Here is a 20,895-nt window from a genome sequence, read left to right as displayed (position 1 = left end):
AACAAATAATAATATTAAAACTGCACTTAGTATGATAGGATATTTCATGAGTTCATTGTCTTGACCAACTGAGTAGTGATACCTTCCTCGGCTATTAAATATGACATACTATTACATATGGTTTGTCTTATGTATCTTAAGTAGTAGTGATCTACCTTAAATATATATTGCCTCATGAAGTAAAAAAGTTTAATGACACCACTGGCTGTACCCATGAAACATTAAATTTAAGTAGTTACATGGTATATGAATTATGCAATCGCATGAATCACACATAAGTGCATACTACTATTGATTTTACTGTGCAAGACACATTTTTATATCTGTACATAACAAAATATAATTATAAAACCAAGTTCAAAACCAGTAAGTTGTATGTATTAAATATATATTTAGTCGAATTTGTATAACAATAAAATTAATTTAACAATATTATTTTAAGCATTGGCATTATTATATAAATGATAGACGGCGCTTTGCTTAGGCAATCTAAGGCCACTATTTTTTTGTTCATCATTATTGATATTGTAATGATAATATTACTACATCATGTGATTGAATATACATTTTTATTAGGGCGGAAAAAATGATTAATACAATTGATAAATAGATAATCATATATGTATATATATTATATTTACAAAATTAAAAGTTTCTTTACGTGTATACAATATACATATCAAACATTCGGATCTAAAGTCATATCCTGTTGGGACAATAAAAATATGTTTATATTAATTCGAAATCAAAAATAAAATATAAGTAATGCAAATTCTCTACATTTACTTGATCGTATAGATAGTAGATACTAACTACCTGGGATTTATAAATAAATAAAAAATTGTGATTTTTATAATATTCTTTTAGTTATGTGTAGTTTCAGGTATTCGGTTAATATTAATATTAATAATAATCATAATAATTTACTACCACGGATACTTGAATACCCTATTGGTTTATATAATAATGTTTTTTCAAAAAAAAAAATATATATAAATAGGTATTATTTTTATTTAACTTTGATGATAACAATGTTTAAATAATATTAATATATTTATAAAGCTAAAATAGCAGAAACAAAATCATAAAATACAATAGTTGTAGCTTCAGTTAGAACTTTAACATTATTGAATTGACTGAATATGAATAACTAATATTTTAAATTTTAAAAGTATAACAACTATAAACATTTTAATAAAAACAAAAACCAAAGATTAGAATACAATACTTCTTAAAAAATCTTATAAATAATTGTACATACATATTATTTATATTAATATTTCCAATAATTGGTGAGACCAACTGTATTATATGTTTAATATTTATATGGTAAAAAAAACACGTTGAATAAAGTGTGTATTTAATTATATAAAATAAATAAAATTATAATAAACCTATTTGTCCTATTTATAAATATAAAATAAGTGATGGTAACTTGTAGTAGAGTAAGGTCCTACCAATTAACACGACAACGTAGTTAGTTAACCGTTATTACAACATGCCTATTCGTATTTAAGATAAAAATACATAACCCGTTTTATTATAATAAGGACATCTGTTTTTAGACCAACATTTAATTTTATTGTTTAGTATTCAATAAATAAAAAATAAAAAACATGTAATAAATTGTTACACTCACGCAGACTACAGCGAGCTATCAAGTATTACATATTATTTACTACAGTTAAAAATCTATTTAAATGAATAAAACACATGTGTATTTAATTATTTATTTATTTGTTATAGATAAAAATATTTTTTTGGATGTTGGACAGAGTATATGAAGCAGTGTTCAAGAATTATCATAATATTAAGGATATATTCGTATGTATACACTATACATATTACATACTATATAAGAACAATATCTATTGCTAACGTAAATTGAGTAAAGTCGATACAGTGGAAAGTTAATTTTTCAGTTTGTGATTAATTTCCCGAGGTGCATAATTTATTATATTAATGTTTTGTTTTAATTTCTAAGCCAAAGTCTTTAATTTCGTTTCTATAAGCTAGCACGTGTCTACACCAGTAATTTTTGAAGGAATTTTTTTTTCAATATTAATGGTAGGCATTACGTGTTAATTTGGTAATACTTACTATACTCATGTATCGTTTTTATGAACTTGAAAAAAAACGGAAGACAACAGTCATGCGAAACGTAGTATTTTCGAAGCAGGTACTTCTAAAAATGTCATCTTTAAATTTTTTGCAAGTAGTTAGTTATGAAATTAAAAAAATATATCCGAACGATCTGAACAATACATTAGTACGATATGTCTATAAAACAATATAATTTGATATTTCGACATGAAAACCGTTAAATTCTAGCTAAAACTACCTACTCTGTTTTATTTATTCTTATAAATTATAATATTTATATTTATATAATAATAATACACATACAAGTACTCAGTACCTATATAATGTTTAATTTTATCGGTGTAAATTATGTACAGTTGATTGAGTTATTTAACTTTGAATGCTAAGGATAATATGTTTGGAACACATAGGAGCTATGACATTTTAAAATTCTAGTACCTATGATTTATATTGATTTATCTATATTTCATAATTTTTATAAAAGTTATTCGAATATGATAAATTTAATACTAGATCTAATATTATTCATATCTTATGAAACTATTTAAAGACTATCATTATTAGAATAATAAGATATACATTTTAATAAAATAAGAAACTACACGTTGAATTTTGATTTAAAATATATTATATTGAAATGTTTTTAAAAACCATTTGATTAGCAATTGGTGGGAAAGAAATGGGCTTTCGTCGTTTGAAAAAAAACCGAAGTTTTTACCTTAAATGGTATAAAAAATGTAAGTATTTAAAAATAATCTTTAATGTAAAATGCTTTAAATGTTAGTTGTAATAATTTTATGTGATTTAATGTATTTAAAAGTTTCAAAAATCAAATGGGCGAGCAATGAGCGTGTTTGATGAATGACGGTGAATCATTCTAGGCCTAGATATTCTATATTATCATGACGTGTAGTAGGTACACTAGTACCTATATAGACAGTTGATATAATAAAATTGTATAGTGTTACGTCGGACAAATTATTCGTCAATTATTAACATCAAAATCATTTGGGAAACAACCGTTAAACATATTTTAAAATGAAAATATGTATTAACTACAACAATAGTAATTACTTAGTGTACACATAGCATTAGAATTTGAATCAGTCGGCGCGTTCCAATTATATAATACATCTACATAAACAAGATTTGTATGTTTTTATTATTTATTATACACACCCATATTACCTATATATTATACAGAGAAGGAGATCTCAATTAAATCACAAACGGCGGCCCATGTCGTGGCTTATAATACCCACATAATATTATTATATAACAAACGATATAGAGTAGAATGAGTATATAGGTGAAGAAATCAGGTGGGTAGTCTTGTTACTGGGTGAGCTGATCGTGATGACCGAAAAAGACCGTTAACCACACGTACGCGCGTGATGTGTGTATTATTATTTCGAAAGAAAATGTTATTTTTCCCTTTTGAACTTTTTTTTGATTTAGTTATGTATATAAATCTCGTACACGTGTATATTATCACCTGTATACGAGCTATATATAGCTGCTACCTATATATGTATATATATATTACAGTGTACACATTTATTATACATATATACATAATGTGTAGTGTGCGCCCACTTGTCATGTAAATACAATACCAATAATAACACAACTGCAGTGATGTAATTACGTATACCAGCTCGAAGGGCTATTTTTTTCAAACCGCTTTTACACGAAGAAAAAAAAACAGGAAAGACGAAGGATAATAATAATAAAAACATATATTTCTCACCGACGACGACAGCTAGGAGACGCACTCGGGCGACGGTGGTTGTGGCCGCGGCGGCGTTCCGAAACCAGTTGACCAAAGTACATCAGCTCCGTACGCGTTTAATGGATAGGTACCTAATTCAAAAAAATGATGATTTCATTTTGGGGTACCTACCTACCGCACTCTCCTCCGAGAATGTAAATTTACCATTAACCAAACCAGTCCCGGTCGTTATTAGTTTTTTGTATTTCTTACTTCTCTCCACTCGGGATTTTTTTCTTACCCTATTATTAAAACAACAGTAATTTATATAATATATTATACGCGGCGTCTCACTCTCACTCATATCTATCTCTCTCACGTCATATATATATATATATATTATACGTGTGTACACACGCGCACGAATATACTTGCACTGCGCATCTGCAGGTGCAGGACGAGCCGTCAACATATAATTCGTAGGGTTAGGCTTTACAGTGGAATATATCATACTTTATATTATAGGTGCCGACCAGCGTAATAATATTATGCACGTCCCGACAGTAATGATATTCACGTATATTATAATACCAAACGTACGGTCTAGGTACTGGATATAAGCGAATACCGGTCGGATTTTATTCGATTATAATACTATCGTTGTTTTTATACAATCAAATTATAAAATGAATTATTTATACGATTATAATAGAGTCATGTGCGTGTATGCAAAATGTGTGCTCGCGTGTCGTGTATTGTCCAAATGAAAATAACAAAATCGGAGAGCTGAGTGGACGGATATGATTTTTCGGAAACTAAAAAAGGAAACTGAAGAAATCATTACGAGCTGTGCAAAAAACAAAATTATGGGACGTGTAGTATAATTGTGGTCAGAGTGTCACCGAGTGTTAGTAATCATGTAGGTATATTATGCATAATCGATTTATAAACAGTAGTTAATCCTCATATTTTAAATTTTAAATAATACCGTTCAAAAGAGAATTCATATTAACAAGGATATATTTTGAGACGGCATACCTAATGAATTATGTATAATTTAAAATTAATTTGAAAAATATTGTGATTTAAGATATTCAATACGCTGTTTAGAAAATCTAGAATTAAATAATTATATTATAGTATAACTATATAAATATTACTTTGGTCATTGCTATCAATGGTGTTTTAAAATATATAGTAATCCGACTACTCGAGCATGTGATAAATAATTTGTATTTATCTTATTAATAATATATCATATTTTATAATATGAGCAATAAATGTTAAAAATATTTAAATCATTCGATTAAAATATTTTTTATTCTTCAAAATCGCTAAATTATTAAAATTCCAATCCACTACGCATCACGCAGGTATAGGTACTTATTTTTCATTTATATGTAACCGTACCTATATAATAATAATATGGTGATAGGTCTTTCATGTTTTTCAACTTTCATTATGATAATATTTTAGTAAACGGCGTACAGTCGTTTTTTAATTTATTGTACAATAATTTTTATTATTTTAATATTTTATTCAAAGTCATAAAAACCAATGTACGATTGTCCTATAGTGATATCTGTATATCTATTTATTCATATAGAATATGCAAATATGATATGACGTATTTTCTTTCAAGCGCAATATTGCGATATGATACAACAAAAATAGTAACGATATGCACGATTATTAAAAGCGTTTAATTTAAACAGTATATACTTCATAATATTTTATTTATTGTTAGATTACTGTCCGGACTTAAATGTATTCAAATAGCAGTGTGAGTATACTATTAGTGTGGTAGGTAACGTAGTATTATATATTTAAAGATAGATAGAAAATATACATAAATCATTTTAACAGTACTCGTTATCGGTTTTTAAAAATAATAAAAAGATTTCCAAAAAATAATTTTAGGATTTGTTTACGTTGTAATAAATATGATTAGGTACTCAGCTGTTTGACAATTTTTGATTAAAATTATTTTTAATTCGGAATATTATATACATTTTTTTAGCTCAAAGTAAAACAATGTCGGGTACAAGAACAATAGTATAATCTATTGGTAATACTAATGTAAATTTTATAAAAGTTGTATAGGTAGGCACTTGCAGTTCAAACTTAAGTTAAAAGTATTTTTTATTTATTTTAGTTTTCGGTAATAATTTTGTATATTATTCGCTTTCGAGTTATATAATTTTTTAATCATTATGTTAATATATTCAAAATTGTAGTGACAGAAAAAATAAAATAAATAATTTATTACCCGGGTCGTATCCAGAAATAGAATGTTGTGCTATACTCTGGATCACGAGTAAACAATTTCGCGCATACAGATTGACAACAGCGACCTGTATAAATTGACCACCAACACCAACGTTCTTGATAAATTAAATTGGTAAAGTCAACTCAGACTCGTTTTGGTTGGGACACGGTTTAAGTAAATCTCTCTTGGGTTGAATTATAGTGCAGAATTTAACGAACTGCATATCGAATAAATTGTATATAAACATAAAAACTATAATCACTGTTCAACTTTCGGTCACTTTTAAATTTAACAACAAATGTATTACATTTTTAAAGTATTATTTTTCAACTTTGGAAATATTCAAGATACATTTTAATTAATTTCATTTTATCCTAATGATACCTATATTTAAAAATGATTATCTAAATTAAGTATGTCATCATGACATCATCACTGACGTCTTACAACAAACAATTATTTTAATTTTAAAAATTTAAAGTGGTGATTGAAATAGTTTACTGATCACAAAAAGATAGGTATTACTACAGAATATTTGAAAACGACTACGTTCATCAATGTTATTTAACATTTTTTATTTTATATACCTACTTAAAAATAAATGAAAAGTGAGCATTAGAGGTGTGAGTTGTTTTTGTTTGTTTGTTTGTTTATCGTATCTAAATATCAATGGACGTGAGTAGATATAGGTGATTTGTCATTAAATACGTGGTTCATTAAAATTTAGTTTGGACTTAAGATGATAAGTTAATCTCAAGTTTGTTTACAAAAAAATAAAAAATTACCCAACTCCCTTTCTAACAAATCCCGTTGCATTAATCTTATTATTTTTCTTATTATTTTTTTATTCATCTTTCTAAATCTATTTTATTTATTTTTTTATAGCTCTTACACTATAGCTATAGTGAACTGACTTTAAAAAGAGCTGTTTTTTTACACACGCACATACATACGTTATTAGACTCTTCGAGGAGTTCCTGTAGAAAAAAAAATAAAAAATAGTTATTAAACAATTCAGGAATGCGGTAGAACCACAAAGTCAGTTCGGAGTGTTCGGACGAAATGCGCGTGTACTTATACGCATATGTGACCAAGACGAGGGGAAATGGGAGAAAATAAACGTACCCTTATTATAGGTATATATATATTATACTATAGGTAATACTGCCTATTCGTCGATCTCGTTTTAATTCCTGTTTCCACTGAAGTGGATAATTATTATCCGTTTCGGGTTCGTGTTTGATGCACCGACACCGTACATCTTCTTCTCGTAACCCTCGTAACCCTCGTCTTCATCCTCTGGGTGTACGGGTGAACTAGGCAGTAGGACTGCCTCTACCATCTTACCCGTGCCTATATAAATAGGGTTGGTATCGTCCGAAACGAGTCTTTGGTCACAATTCACGTCATGTATTCCAACGGCGAACACGTCGCCCCTACGGTACGTAGACTTGTATATTTTTAGAGTTTGGTTACATTATAAATACATATTATTATGTATATTATTTTGTCGTTTTTAATGTAATAAATGTGCATTTTATATGCACTTCTCGTGCATCACGTTGACGATATAATATTTTAGTTACTTTAATAAATAAATATATTTATTATAATATTATATTATTATGTAGCTATAATACGACACACTACGCAACAAAAGTTAAAGTTTCCTTACACATTTCGTTTAAACGTCATAATATAACAATAATTGTACTAAGTATATTATATTTCTCGTTACACAGGCGGTCCTGATCCTAATCCTGTGCGTCTTGAGCACGGATCAAACGCTGTTTTCCCGGAAAAAATCAACTACACCAGCTACCGCTTTAGATAATGTCGCCCTTCAATCAGAGTAAGTGACTGTTTTTTTTTTTTTAATTATTGACCTAATCTAACGTATAAAATATTATAATTTATAATAAAAATTACATATACGTATAGCATACAAAACATTATTTTTAAGTTAAAAAAAATCTGTATAAGTAAAATAGAAGCAATAAATAACCTAGCAAAAAAGGTTTTGGTTGTTTTTTACATAATAAAATATGGTAATATAATTTACATTTACATACTTAGTGGAATATACCTAGTATTGACAGTAGGCATGTATCGGTGACCAGTGACAATTATTTAAATCTTACAATTATACATTTTCATTGATTAATTTAGTATATTTCACCCACAGGCCAGTTCCCCAAAAAGAAACATCGCATTGGTGGCAAAGGAAGAATAAACCGGCTAAAACTAATGAAAATCCTGTACCAAATCAAGTAGCTGTGGCAGTACCAGTACCAATACATCAAAAGGTAATAATTATAATATTATTTTTTATTAATAATTTAAGTTAAAAGCTAAGAAAGTATTTAAAATTTAAATGCACTTAATAACAAATTTGTTCAGCATTTAATAATATTATATTAAATTCAAAAGTCTGTTTGTAATTATTATAATTAACTCAAGAAACTCTTAAAAGTTTGACAAAGTTTACACAGTTTTAAAGAACTTTTTATAGCTTAATCTCTTCATTAATTTCATTTTATTACAATTCAAAGCCTTGATTTATTATGTTTTTCCCAATAAACCTATAAATAGTATTTTTTAGATATTTTTAATTTTATTAGGTATATGACTTAATTAAAATATATAAGATAACTAAATAAAATGAATTAGTATTTAAAATTTAAAATTTATTTATCGGCCATCAAAATTTATAATTTGCACCGTTATAATTTCTTCTCATTATTAGTCGATTAAGTTCCTTAATATGTAGGTGTATTATGTGTTGGCAGTCTAATAGTTTACAGTAATATACAATACCTATACATCTTTTACACATAATATTACTTTCTTGTCATTTACGAATGTTCGTAATTGTATGCATTTCATGTTAAGTGAATTTACATTTTAATTTAAATGGACCAAGTCATCGAATAATAAGTTGTTAAAATGTTTTGTCATTCATTAATTTTAAGCATCTAATTTAATTCAATTTTGACTTTGGTTAGTCGTGCGTATAAATCATGCGTGTATCACGTGAAAATTAACTGCCGACTATTAATTACGTTCTGAGTAATGAGCCAGTAATATATGAATAAGCGCGTGTAGGCTGTATATAGATTTAAGTAAACTAACCATTATAATAGTTCAGAGTTGAAACTGTTATTTAAAGTATTTTCAAATACCGTAAATTGTGCAATATACATTATGCATGATATACAACTATATAGTTCATACATATCGTATATAATTTATTTTCGAAGTCTGTGTTAGTGATCCATATAATAATTATTGTCCATTCTTGGATATTTTTTACCCAGCGAATATTGCAGAATTGTTTTTAAGTCTATATTAGTACGGTACAGCAAAACTAAAATTTTATTTTATTTATAAGTAATAACAGTTATTTTGCAATAATCATAATCACTATACTATACAATATTTAAAATGATAAATAATATTGTAATAGCCCTTTAAGTTTAAGCTTATTCAGAGAGAGTCGTTCTTATCAACTAATTAAACACATAAGATAAAAACAAAATTTAAGTCATAAAGTATAAACTCATTTAATCATAAAGTCATAACAATATACGGATCAATATATTATGTAAGAGTAATATAGACTAATGTTGAAAGATCAATATTATCGGCAAAACAATCTTGAAATCTAATTGAAAAATTGAAAAGGTAAGCACTTTGTAAAAAAATCGTTATCAGTTTTAAAATATTATTAATATGAAAAAATATTCATTTATTTTCTTGTTATTTTTGAACAACTCTGACAATTCATATAGATTACATGAAACAATGTAATATATTAACCTTATATGCACGATTTTTTATGAAAAAAAAAATATATATGGATAATTTTAAGCCGTATATTAAGGTAAAAATAGAAGAAACTTTGTTTTAATATTTTCGTGGGAAATTAAAATTTTCAGATTGTCGTATATTTGCAACATTGGGCGTTAGAATAGTATAATATTTATAACTCTGAACTCATTATAATTAGCTTAGAGTTAACAATTTGTTTTTTTCTTTACAAAAACAATTAATTTATCTTTTATTTTCAATATATACTTAATTACCTATTTAATTTAACACATTATAAAATATATTGTATATGAACCTATAATACCTATTACACACTACGTATATGTATCAATTACAATCCGCGTAGGTATTCAAATACTTCAAAAAAATAATTATTTTATTTACCTTTGGGAGAAAATCAAACATGGAGAACTAACAAAATACATAACTGAAATCTAATTTTATGAAATAAATATTAAATGAGATCATAAAATCATATACTTATATGATGTATGATCATTTTTTTTCAAGGAAATTCAAGATCGTCCGAATAAAGAGTATAATATGCCGAGAAACAAACTCGTCGTTAAATCAATTTTACACAATCGAATTGACTATCAGTGTGAAATTGATTTAATCGACAAGGAGTTAAATTCAGACAATGATTTCAAATTAATTATGGTTTATGAAGATACTCACACTAAATTTGTAATTAATCGTCCTCTACGATGTAAGCGTGATCAACATTTTTTTTTCATATTTAATGTAATTAGATCATTAAGAATGTGATATAAAATTAGTATAATACATTTTTCATATCTAACTATTTTAGGTAGAATGTAAATAGTATTGATAAAAGATCGATTAAAATACCGTTTCAAGCTTTAACAAATCCCAAGTGTACATCTAAAGTTCAACTAGTTAATCCCGGATTTACAGGCAATCAGACTCAGTCGAAGAACAAAATTCACAACATACGTTTTCGTCTAGTTTTCGTATTTTATTATATCGCCATTATAATCCGTCAAACCAATTATTTAATCACGTCTATTTGTACGCTAAAACTATAGGTAGGTAACATCATATGCGTCTATTAGTCTATTAGGTATCGTCCAATTATAATATTATGCATAATATTATCTTATAAAATCCTATTTGCGTTTCGTTTATAACAATGTCGTCGTGTAAAAACGCATTTCGAAAATCTCATTCAATTATATTTATCGGTCGTCCGTGTTTAACCGTCGCGTCCTGCAGTACACGTGTTATAAAATATAGTGATATTGCACTGCCATCGTCGTCATCTCGTCTGTCGGGGTGCTCCGTTCGCGTTCTCATGCCCGTCGTACCCGTGTAATAAGCTCTCGATACGTGAACGCCGTGGGTACGTAGGCAGTTTATCGAGTTCGAGGATCGCGAGGACGGCAAAAAAAAAAAACGGACAACGGAATGAAAAAGCTGAAAGAGGTTTTCTATAATGCGCCTATTATATATACGCGTACCCATAGCATATGTGCATATACGCGTGTACGTATAATATATATATGTATACCTGTATTATATTCATACGTAGGTATAGGTAAATTTTTTTCTTCTTCCGTACCTTACTTATATGATATTATTATACACACTACGCGTATTATTTTAAACCGTTTCCGAAGCCCCCGCGTGTGCGGCGTGCACATTATAATATAATATTATGTGTGCGTACGCGCTGTTGTGTCCGATCGTGGCGCGTTCGTGATCGAAGAAAGTGACACCGAAGGTCAAACCCCGAGATCGCGGGTATATGCTTGTATATCATGAGTGTTTTGAACGACCAGAGAGAGAAATCGACGACGAGCACGACCGGCGGCGAGCCGCGTATGACATGTACACGCGGTATCTTCTCGTCCGTGCGAGTACAACAAGCGTACAGGTATATACCCGACTTATACCAGCTCGTACCTATATATACATATCTATCTGTATCTGCGCGTAATGCCTCCACGTATACGCGAGTATTATATTTTCCAACGCCGATAGCGCGCGCGGATGTGCCGATTGTAACCGTGAGATTTATAGTCGCGTAAGAATAGGTATTATATAGGTATAAGTACAATAAAGAACGAAGAGGGGCGTTTTTTTTCGCCCAATAATGTATAGGTATAATGTACCTGGTATATACGTTTAATGTTTATCGTCACATTCATTCGTTTGTCATAAATCTACTGGTTTTTGCTCGTTTGCGCCAAATAGCGGAGTGCTGAAGACCGTTTCGGATGCTGCGCATCCGCGTGCGAGCGTCCTCGTTTTCAGGGATGTCATTTGCCCCATTAAATCGTCGCCTCTAGTCGTTGTTCTCGGTGCGAAAAACAATCATCCGCATACCTATTTAAATCGCTGTATAACAATATAAAACAATAATATAGTAGCAGTGTTTACAAAAACACAAATCGTTACGATATTCGGTTAAAATTATTTTAAATTTTAATGTAAAACGCACAAGTCGCGAATACAATATAGAGATACGTCGTATACCCGCCGTATCATAGGCTATATCGGATTAAAACACCTACAATCTACATAAATACCTTTCAATACGTTATTAGTTTTTATACGTTTTGAAATTCTCCTTGTATAAATAATAATTGAAAAAAAATCGAACGTTTACTTTGCGGAGTTATAATGAATTTTTGCCATCCGACTGTAGCGTTTCATGTTATGTCTGTGAGTGTATAAAAATTAATTTAGTTTAGTAACTATTTGTAAATTATTCACAGAGGATGTTTTCGAACTCGAAAGTTATACAAAATAGCAATATGATTAAATTTTCGGGCCATTTATCAAAACATTTTATTTTGATTTATAGTAACACTTTAAAACTATATAAGTTCTTTTCGTGTGCATTAAAATAATTAGGTACGTGTATGTTATACACTTTTAAAAAACCAGCAATGGTTATCGATTTTCTTACTATATAATTCATCATAAAATAATAATTATGCCCGCAGCGTATTTATAAATGAATAATGTTATTAATACCCATTTACGAGCGTTTGAACCATAGGAGGGGGTATGATAAATCATTAAATCGTCAGGAACGCTAATTTCGATTGTCTATACAGACAATCTATGATATCATTCACATTTTTTTCCGACTCGAGCACTATATTATATAGGTAAATATAGTGTATTTATATTAACTATTATATATTAATATTTAATTTTTGTATTACCTATGTGTAAATAATATCTGCTCTACGGTTTACTAGAGAATCGTTTGGACACGTGAAATGTCAAATAAAAAATAACATGCAATTATCGAATACAACGTTACATACGTCGAATTTGTCGACTCGGCCGTCACAGGCACACGCTACACATATCTATTATTTGTGTTCTAAGAAAATCATAAACGTGTGTGGTTTTCATTCCTTTGAAAAAAAAATCGTCCCATACACGCGACGTTACTATAACGACGTTGTTGACTATAGTCGTTGTCGTAACATATCCACTACACAGTCACTGCATTACATTTTACGAGATCTTTACAATTCTCATCGTACCTATATCGTACATACTGAGCACACTTAACCGCGTTATGACAGTCGTAAATTGATACACTCGAAGCAGCATCGCGTGTCTCGTAATAATGGTATATACCTATATACTGTATTGTAGATACTAGTGTACATCGATTTATTATCGAGTTTTCCCTCCAGAATTTCACGTCACAATGTCCGCTCGTAACGACTTAGACCATAACTCGAGTGTATAATTTACCTGTACGACTCTATATGAACGGGTTGTGTACGCGGCAATGCACCGTAATGGATTCAGTAGACCGAAATATATTTATGTGGGTTTCTGTAATAGTAGTATTTATATATATGTGTGTGCGTGTGTGTGTGTATACGTTGTGATTATTATATTATAGGTATTCTCCGTCATTCCACTTGTACAAAAGTCGTTTGCGCGGGATTTTTTCAACTTACTTTTTTAATTCTTTCCCCCTCCTCCCAAAATAATAACTATCAATGCGAGAACCATGCCTTTCTTCGGTATACGTTTTTTTTATCGTATTGCCTACACTTGCGTTTGTGCGTAACTACGCTTTAAAAAAAAAAAAAAATTGACACGAGCGTGTTCTAACCTTTGCGCGACGAGATGGCTATCTCTTTAATAATATAATATCGTCCGTTAAAGTCACCGCTACCAAACGATAATCCCGCCTATTGATTCCATAAGGTACGCTGTTGTTGTACCTATTTGTATGGCCGTATTGGTTATTTATTTTTCTCCGAACAACACCTGCGATCTCTATCGACAAACTTTTATTTTTTTTCATTTACCTACTTTTTACCACTTTTTTTCAGTGACATTGAAAAACTGTGAGCTTCTTAAAGAAAGCGTGATTTCCATAGTTGTCGTGCAAAGTACGCATTTATTAGAATGTCTACGTTATAGAATATAGGATATTATTATAATAATATGTATGTGTACGTTTAATAGGCATTGTCAGAAGTACGGATATGTAAATAGTCATGGTAGCCATTTTCACAATTTCTCCGTTAATTGTTTTTATATTTATAGATAAATTGCAATTATTTTAACTGTCGAGGTGCTTTCTGTCTGTAAAGAATGTAAGATTATAATAATATTATGTTTAAGGTCTTTTTTTGTTGTTGTCGTTGTTGTTTAATCATTTCGAATAATTTATTTGCATCACGATTAAATAATAAATACATAGGTGTAAGTGGTACTTAGGTATCCTTCTTGGAAGTTCACGGCACCATATTTATAGGTTATTTAAAAGTTTAATTGCGTGACCTGCATTATTATTACCGTAATAGTTGTTAGTTGAGGTCTATATCATTATAACAATCGTCCAGTTTATTGTACTAAAGTCTGTTGTATTTTTTTCAGTTGCAATCTATCTTTGAAACCCATTTCAGCTCCGACGTGAAATGGGTACCGTGCCTGTGCCCAGTGCGTAAAGGTGAACATCAACAACAGCATCAACAGCCTCAACAACAACAGCAGCCTCAATCACAACAACCTCAACCACAACAGCCTCAACCACAACAACGACCACAATACCAACAACCACAAAAACCACAACAATACGGGCCTTCCACCCAAGCACCGTCTGACAATGACGTAGCGCGTTTCTACTTCTCAAACCACCCAGTTGAGGCTTGAGAAAATATTTTTTTTCTAATTGTAACTTGATCATTTAATTCATTTTAATCGAAACATTAGATTATTTATTTATTCACAATGATGATCTTTTTATTTTTTACCCCTTATAATTAATATATTTCACAATCTGTAAACGAAAGTAATGTGGTTATTTGGTTTTACGCGGAGAATCCATCCATTGACGAAGTATCATGACATGCGGTTGTATTTATTTTATTCATATAGTGATCGTAACACAATTTTCAATTTAGTCGTTTTCCGGAATCACTGGAATGACAATAAGAACAGATTATTCGAAGATGAAACGATTATGACGGTTGTGGAGACGTTTTTTAAAAGGTCTTATCTACATGTTATACATTTTAAATTGAGAATATCGTTTTTTTAATTACAATAATCACTATATACAATACACATACATCAATTATTAGTCATCAGTAATAATTTATAAGTTATTAATCAGTGATTATTGCAATAAAAATATTATTATTGAAAAAAAAAAAAAAAACAAAAACTTTTAATGATAATTTAAAAATAGGTATTAATACTATTAAGAAAAATAAATATTCAAAATAAAGTATGAAATACGACCACAATATATTATGTTTCTAAATTTAAAAAAAAAAATTTTACATACCTAGTACCTATTATAAAATACTATAATTCACTAAATAACATAATATTATTCATCTAATTTACATTTGATACCTAAATTGAAAATTGTTTAGCGTACTTAGTGTAATATGATTTATAATACTAAATTATTTTTAAAATTTGACTTAATATATATTATTATATTATATCTGCTATTAAAAAAAAGAGATAATCTTTAAGCCAATAAATTATATTTTCCTGTTTACTTTTGAAATTTTTATAAAACGTTGTTAAATTATTGTCGTGTTTATGCAACTATACTCGAGAAGTCGAAATCAGCAATCTCACCAATAACAAACGTAGATGCGTGTAATGTAGTACCTATTTGGCTATATTATACGGTAGTTGTCAACCTAAAAAAAAAAAAAATAAAAAAAAAATTAATAACAAATTATATACTCACATACTCACTATAGTTATAGTCACTAGATATTCCTATTTTATGTACCTATACTATACACTTAATAAATTAATAACATTATTCAAACAACCGTACACAAACGTTTCGGGGAATGTTGCGCGTAGACAATGAGAGACGCACAATTTTTTGGCTATATTATAATAAATTATAATAGATAGGTATATACATGAGTAAATAGGTCCTACCGAAAAACAAAATAAAGTCGTGACTCGTTTGGAGAATATTTACGTATTTTTCAGTTCCGGAATAGGTACGCATCGTATAGCAACTACGGCAGTACTATACGATATTCGCGCGTGTTTATTTACGAACACGTACTTGCAGATAAAAATTTATATTGGTGGGTACCTCGCTCGGGCGTTATGATCGTATTAATCGGCCATACGCCAACCATATCATTAAACTTAGGTACCGATGTAATGTAATATATACGCATATATACACACCGTGCACTCACGTGCAGTATTATTTTACGAGTATAAAATCGGCGTTTCGGGCGACGATATTGAAATGATTATAGCGTCGTAAAAAGTAATCGAAGGATTAAAAAAACCGACGACTACATAAACAACAACAGAATAAAAATAAGAAAAAAAACGCAGTTACCGTCGTTCGCGCGTCCGAAGCAATTAATCACCGCGGTGCGCGTACGGAGCGCATCGGAGAAAGATAACACACGCCGGAGAGACGTTTATGTATGAAAAAATATAAAAAAAAAAACGTATAAATGAAATAAAATAAAATAAAAAATACAATCGTTTACGCGCGCGCGCGTACATCTCTCGCAGGGGGACAGCGAAAGCGGTACCGGTAACGGCCTCGCTCCGGGCGACAGGCACGCCAATTAATAATATAATATTATACATTATAATATCGCTGGTACACGTGTGTGTATGAAATATAAAAAACTTTATATGCGAAGGTACACATAATACGAGAATCCAAAAACTCGGAGAAACGACAATCGACGTTTGCTGCGGCGATCGTCGCCGTCGGGACGAAAAAGAAAATACCCATGACGACGACGATAATAATAATAATAATAATAAAATAAACCCGGCGCGCGCGAAGAAGTGAAATAAAAGAGTAAAAAAGTAAAAGAGTGTTTGCAGTTTTTTTATTTTTATTTATTTACGTAACAATCGATCCGGCAGAGGTCGAATGTCGCGTATTCGCTCGCCGCGCCGTCGCGGTCTCCGTGCAGAAGCGACGATGATGACCGTTCCGTATCGGGAAACGTGATCGGAATGCGCGTGACGTGCAGCTGCATCGGCGGCAACGGTAGTGTGTGGTTTTATATGCACCGCGTATACCGCAGTCGTGGTATGTGTGTATATAATACCTATAGGTGCATTTAAGTATACAGGTACAATGTAGGTACCTGGTACATGCAGCGTGTGCACGCCGCATCGCACACAATGTTATAGCTTATATAGAGTCATAACGTATATATTATTATGTACTCGTACCCATCCCATGATCTATACAGTGTATATAGTATACACACACACTACCATAAGACTTGGACACAATATAATATCTTATATCCCACCCACATGTGTACATAAGTGCACCGTCGTAACTATATACGCGATGATAAGTATGGTCCATCACTATTATTTTATGCTATAGGATGTAATGATACATGGAAGGTATATTATAGGTTTTATCGTATAGTCACCGGAACTTTTACCAGAGACGATGATTGTTATTTTCTTTTTTCTTAAAAAAAAAAAAAAAAACAACACATTATTGATATTGGTTATAATGATAGGCTTATGATAGATGATTGCATTACTCGAAAGACACTATTAGAATTAAAAAAAGTTGTTTACATTACGTATACGATATACAGATATAAATATAAATATATAATAAAATATAAATAGTAATACCGAATCAAAACTATTAAGTTAGATATGATTTAAACGATTTGAAGAGTTCTAGTTTTTTTTTCTTGTATTATATATAGATCAAGTCTCAACGTTTCATGCAGATTGACGGACATTTTCAATTATTGGCGTTGTTTTTTAGTTGAATTTGTATACTAAAGGTATCTATAATTTCTATTTTGAGCGTATATAACAGTATAGCTTTATTATAAAAGTTGATTTTTTTTTAATATTATTAAAATACATATATATATATGTATAATATCTTGTAGGTTTTTAAGTTTTTCACTTTTTCAATGATATAAAATGTGTTTTTAATTTTATCTAAAGCAGATTATTTTATTGAAACATTTTGATACATAAATATTGTATTTAACGGATAATTTATTAATTATAACTTAAATTATAAGTAGGTATTTATCTAAGTTTTAGTGTGGAGAAGTTGACTAAAATTTTACAAGATTCTTGTAATGTGCACCCACGTTCCACAGGTAAAACATTTTTCTACTTTGGATTATGAAATTAAAATTAAATATGTTATATTGATAACATAAAAAAGTTAAAACTCAATAAACCGTAACGAAAAAATATTAATTTATATAAATAAATATTAAGTACACTATTATTGCATAAATGCATCCACATTGTATAAAATAATGTTTAACGTTATAATATTATTAAGAACAAAAGTTACTTAAAAATAATTATTTAACAAAACGATAAAATATAATAATCATAAAATATATTTTATTTATATAATATTACGATACATTTATTCTGTTTTTGAATTATAGTCGATAAATAAAAATAATCATGTGCAATAGAAAAAAACCACTCTTAATTGTAAAACCAATACAGCGCTCGATCACTTAGAGTATGAAAGATTGTTGTGAGTAATAAAAGATAATTTTAATGTTATAAAATCGATCTGCAAACACAATTAGCGCGAGTTGCATCCCATGCAATTATGGGCGTATATAATTATAATAAATAATAACTATATAAAGACTTTATACGTACGTAAAATAAAATATTCAAAGTTGTTGTTGTTGTACGGATTACTTCTCTATCCATGTTAGTAGTCATCGAAGTTTTCACCGATAATCGATGTAATTATTTTTAGATTATTATGTTTCATTTGTACCGAGTAAATAATGTATATAATATCATATACATCTACGGATCTTATTCGGCCATTTGAGACTTTCATCGGCGTTCACTTAAACTATAGAGGGTAGTATTAAATACTAATCAAAATAATAATCGTGCATGACGATATTCAAATGAGGGTAGAAACACTGCATCAGTGAATTTCGCAAATCCGTTGACCTTCGGTTTGCTATATTATTATTTTTTATATAAGCGTATACCAATAAATAGATATCTTTACTGTCTATATTATCATATATAGGCTCTGTTATATAAGATCTCCATAAATAATATTTACTATCATCGACTAGTATAGCGTTTGTGTCTGCAACTTGACTTCAATAGTCTCACCGTCTACTCTTATGTCTAAACACCCGAGGACTAGATTATATAGGTATCTAATCACCAAGTATGGTTTGTACTTTTCTAGAAAACAACTAAAATATCTCTTTTATGGTACATTGTTGTGTTCAAATTTTAATCTATAAGTAATACGCTGCATAAAACTTTTAAGCTATTCACTGAAAATATTAAAATACTTACTGCGAGAACGGAAAAATTGCTTTAATTATAAACCAGTGTTGTTCTTTTTTTTCTACTAACATCATTGTTTGGAAGTTTAGAACTTTTCTGAACACCTTCTGAACTTCTGAAGGATATTGTTTTTCTGCCGATTCCGATACAGTCTATTTTGTTAGTGATTTGATGTTTCTGCCGGAGGAGGAATTTTCCCACAAATATTAATTATAATAATTTAATATTTCTCGTTATGTAACGTGTTTAGATTCAAATTGTCTGATATTCTGATAATAACATAGCATTATACGTCATTTTCATATAGGTAATACCTATCTACTTACTTATGCAATATTATGAATGTAAAATACTGAAATATATTATAATATGTAGAAAGTTTTAAATACTGATATTTTAAAATATTGTATAGAAAATAGAGAATGAAAGTTGTGAACACGGTATTTCGAGTTTCATAAAAATAGAATTGCCATTCTTTTTTGAAATCAGTAAATACGATTCTTGAGTTATTTTAACTTACATTTTGGAGATAAATTGTTTTATACAATGTAAGCTTTAAGTATTTTTATTTTTTTCAATAATGTAACTTAAATATAATTTTATCGACTATAAATCTACTAGGTTAGGTTTACTAACCTACCTATGATAGGACATTGAGAAATTCTTACGAGTCAAAAGAATAAATGGTATTTTTATTATAATATCATATTCAATATTTTATCTTCCGCATCATCGGGATTTTATCTAAAAACCGTAAAGCAATTGCGTACGCTTGTAGTTCAGTATTGTCGTGCAGGATGTGAGTCTCACTGACGGGAGATCAAATTTCAATATAATAGCCTACAGTACTGTTAAATATATTTAGATTATTTCTTTATGACTGTAGAGTGCTGCAGGTATCGATTATAATATACTCGTCTTCAATGCCCCGCCATGTGTAACGTCAAGATTAATAAAAATAAAACGACAACACGATAACAGTTCAATTATGATGTTAAAGTAATGCTTTAAATACTTATTTTAAGAACTTTATGTACAGTTTATAATTTATTTTTATTTTTTGCTGTACATTTATAGTCTTGATCGTATGATTATTATATACTTTAAATGGATTAAGAAGAAAAAATCGCTCTATAGAAAAGTCTTAATCCGTATAATTGTTAGTGTA

General features: G+C 29.3%; 1 protein-coding gene across 3 annotated transcripts; it reads left to right on the top strand.

Moving 5' to 3' along the window:
* The first annotated feature begins 7,339 nt into the window (after positions 1-7,339).
* On the top strand, positions 7,340-15,156 carry LOC114128841 (activating signal cointegrator 1 complex subunit 2 homolog). 3 transcript variants are annotated; one of them, XM_050202919.1, is made up of 5 exons: positions 7,340-7,524; positions 7,826-7,935; positions 8,269-8,389; positions 10,425-10,623; positions 14,802-14,873. In XM_050202919.1, exons 1-5 carry the CDS (start codon positions 7,492-7,494, stop codon positions 14,816-14,818), a joined length of 480 nt encoding a protein of 159 aa, XP_050058876.1. In that variant the 5' UTR covers positions 7,340-7,491; the 3' UTR covers positions 14,819-14,873. The 3 variants fall into 3 exon arrangements, with proteins under 3 accessions (XP_050058876.1, XP_050058877.1, XP_027849233.2); XM_050202920.1 differs by having other exon boundaries at positions 10,726-14,873; XM_027993432.2 differs by lacking the exon at positions 10,425-10,623 and having other exon boundaries at positions 7,358-7,524; positions 14,802-15,156.
* The last annotated feature ends 5,739 nt before the right edge of the window (positions 15,157-20,895 follow it).

The sequence above is a fragment of the Aphis gossypii genome, chromosome 3 (genome assembly GCF_020184175.1).
Source record: "Aphis gossypii isolate Hap1 chromosome 3, ASM2018417v2, whole genome shotgun sequence".
Classification (NCBI taxonomy): domain Eukaryota; kingdom Metazoa; phylum Arthropoda; class Insecta; order Hemiptera; family Aphididae; genus Aphis; species Aphis gossypii.
The sequence above is the reverse complement of the archived record's forward strand: the minus strand, read 5'-3'. Positions and strand labels throughout refer to the sequence as shown.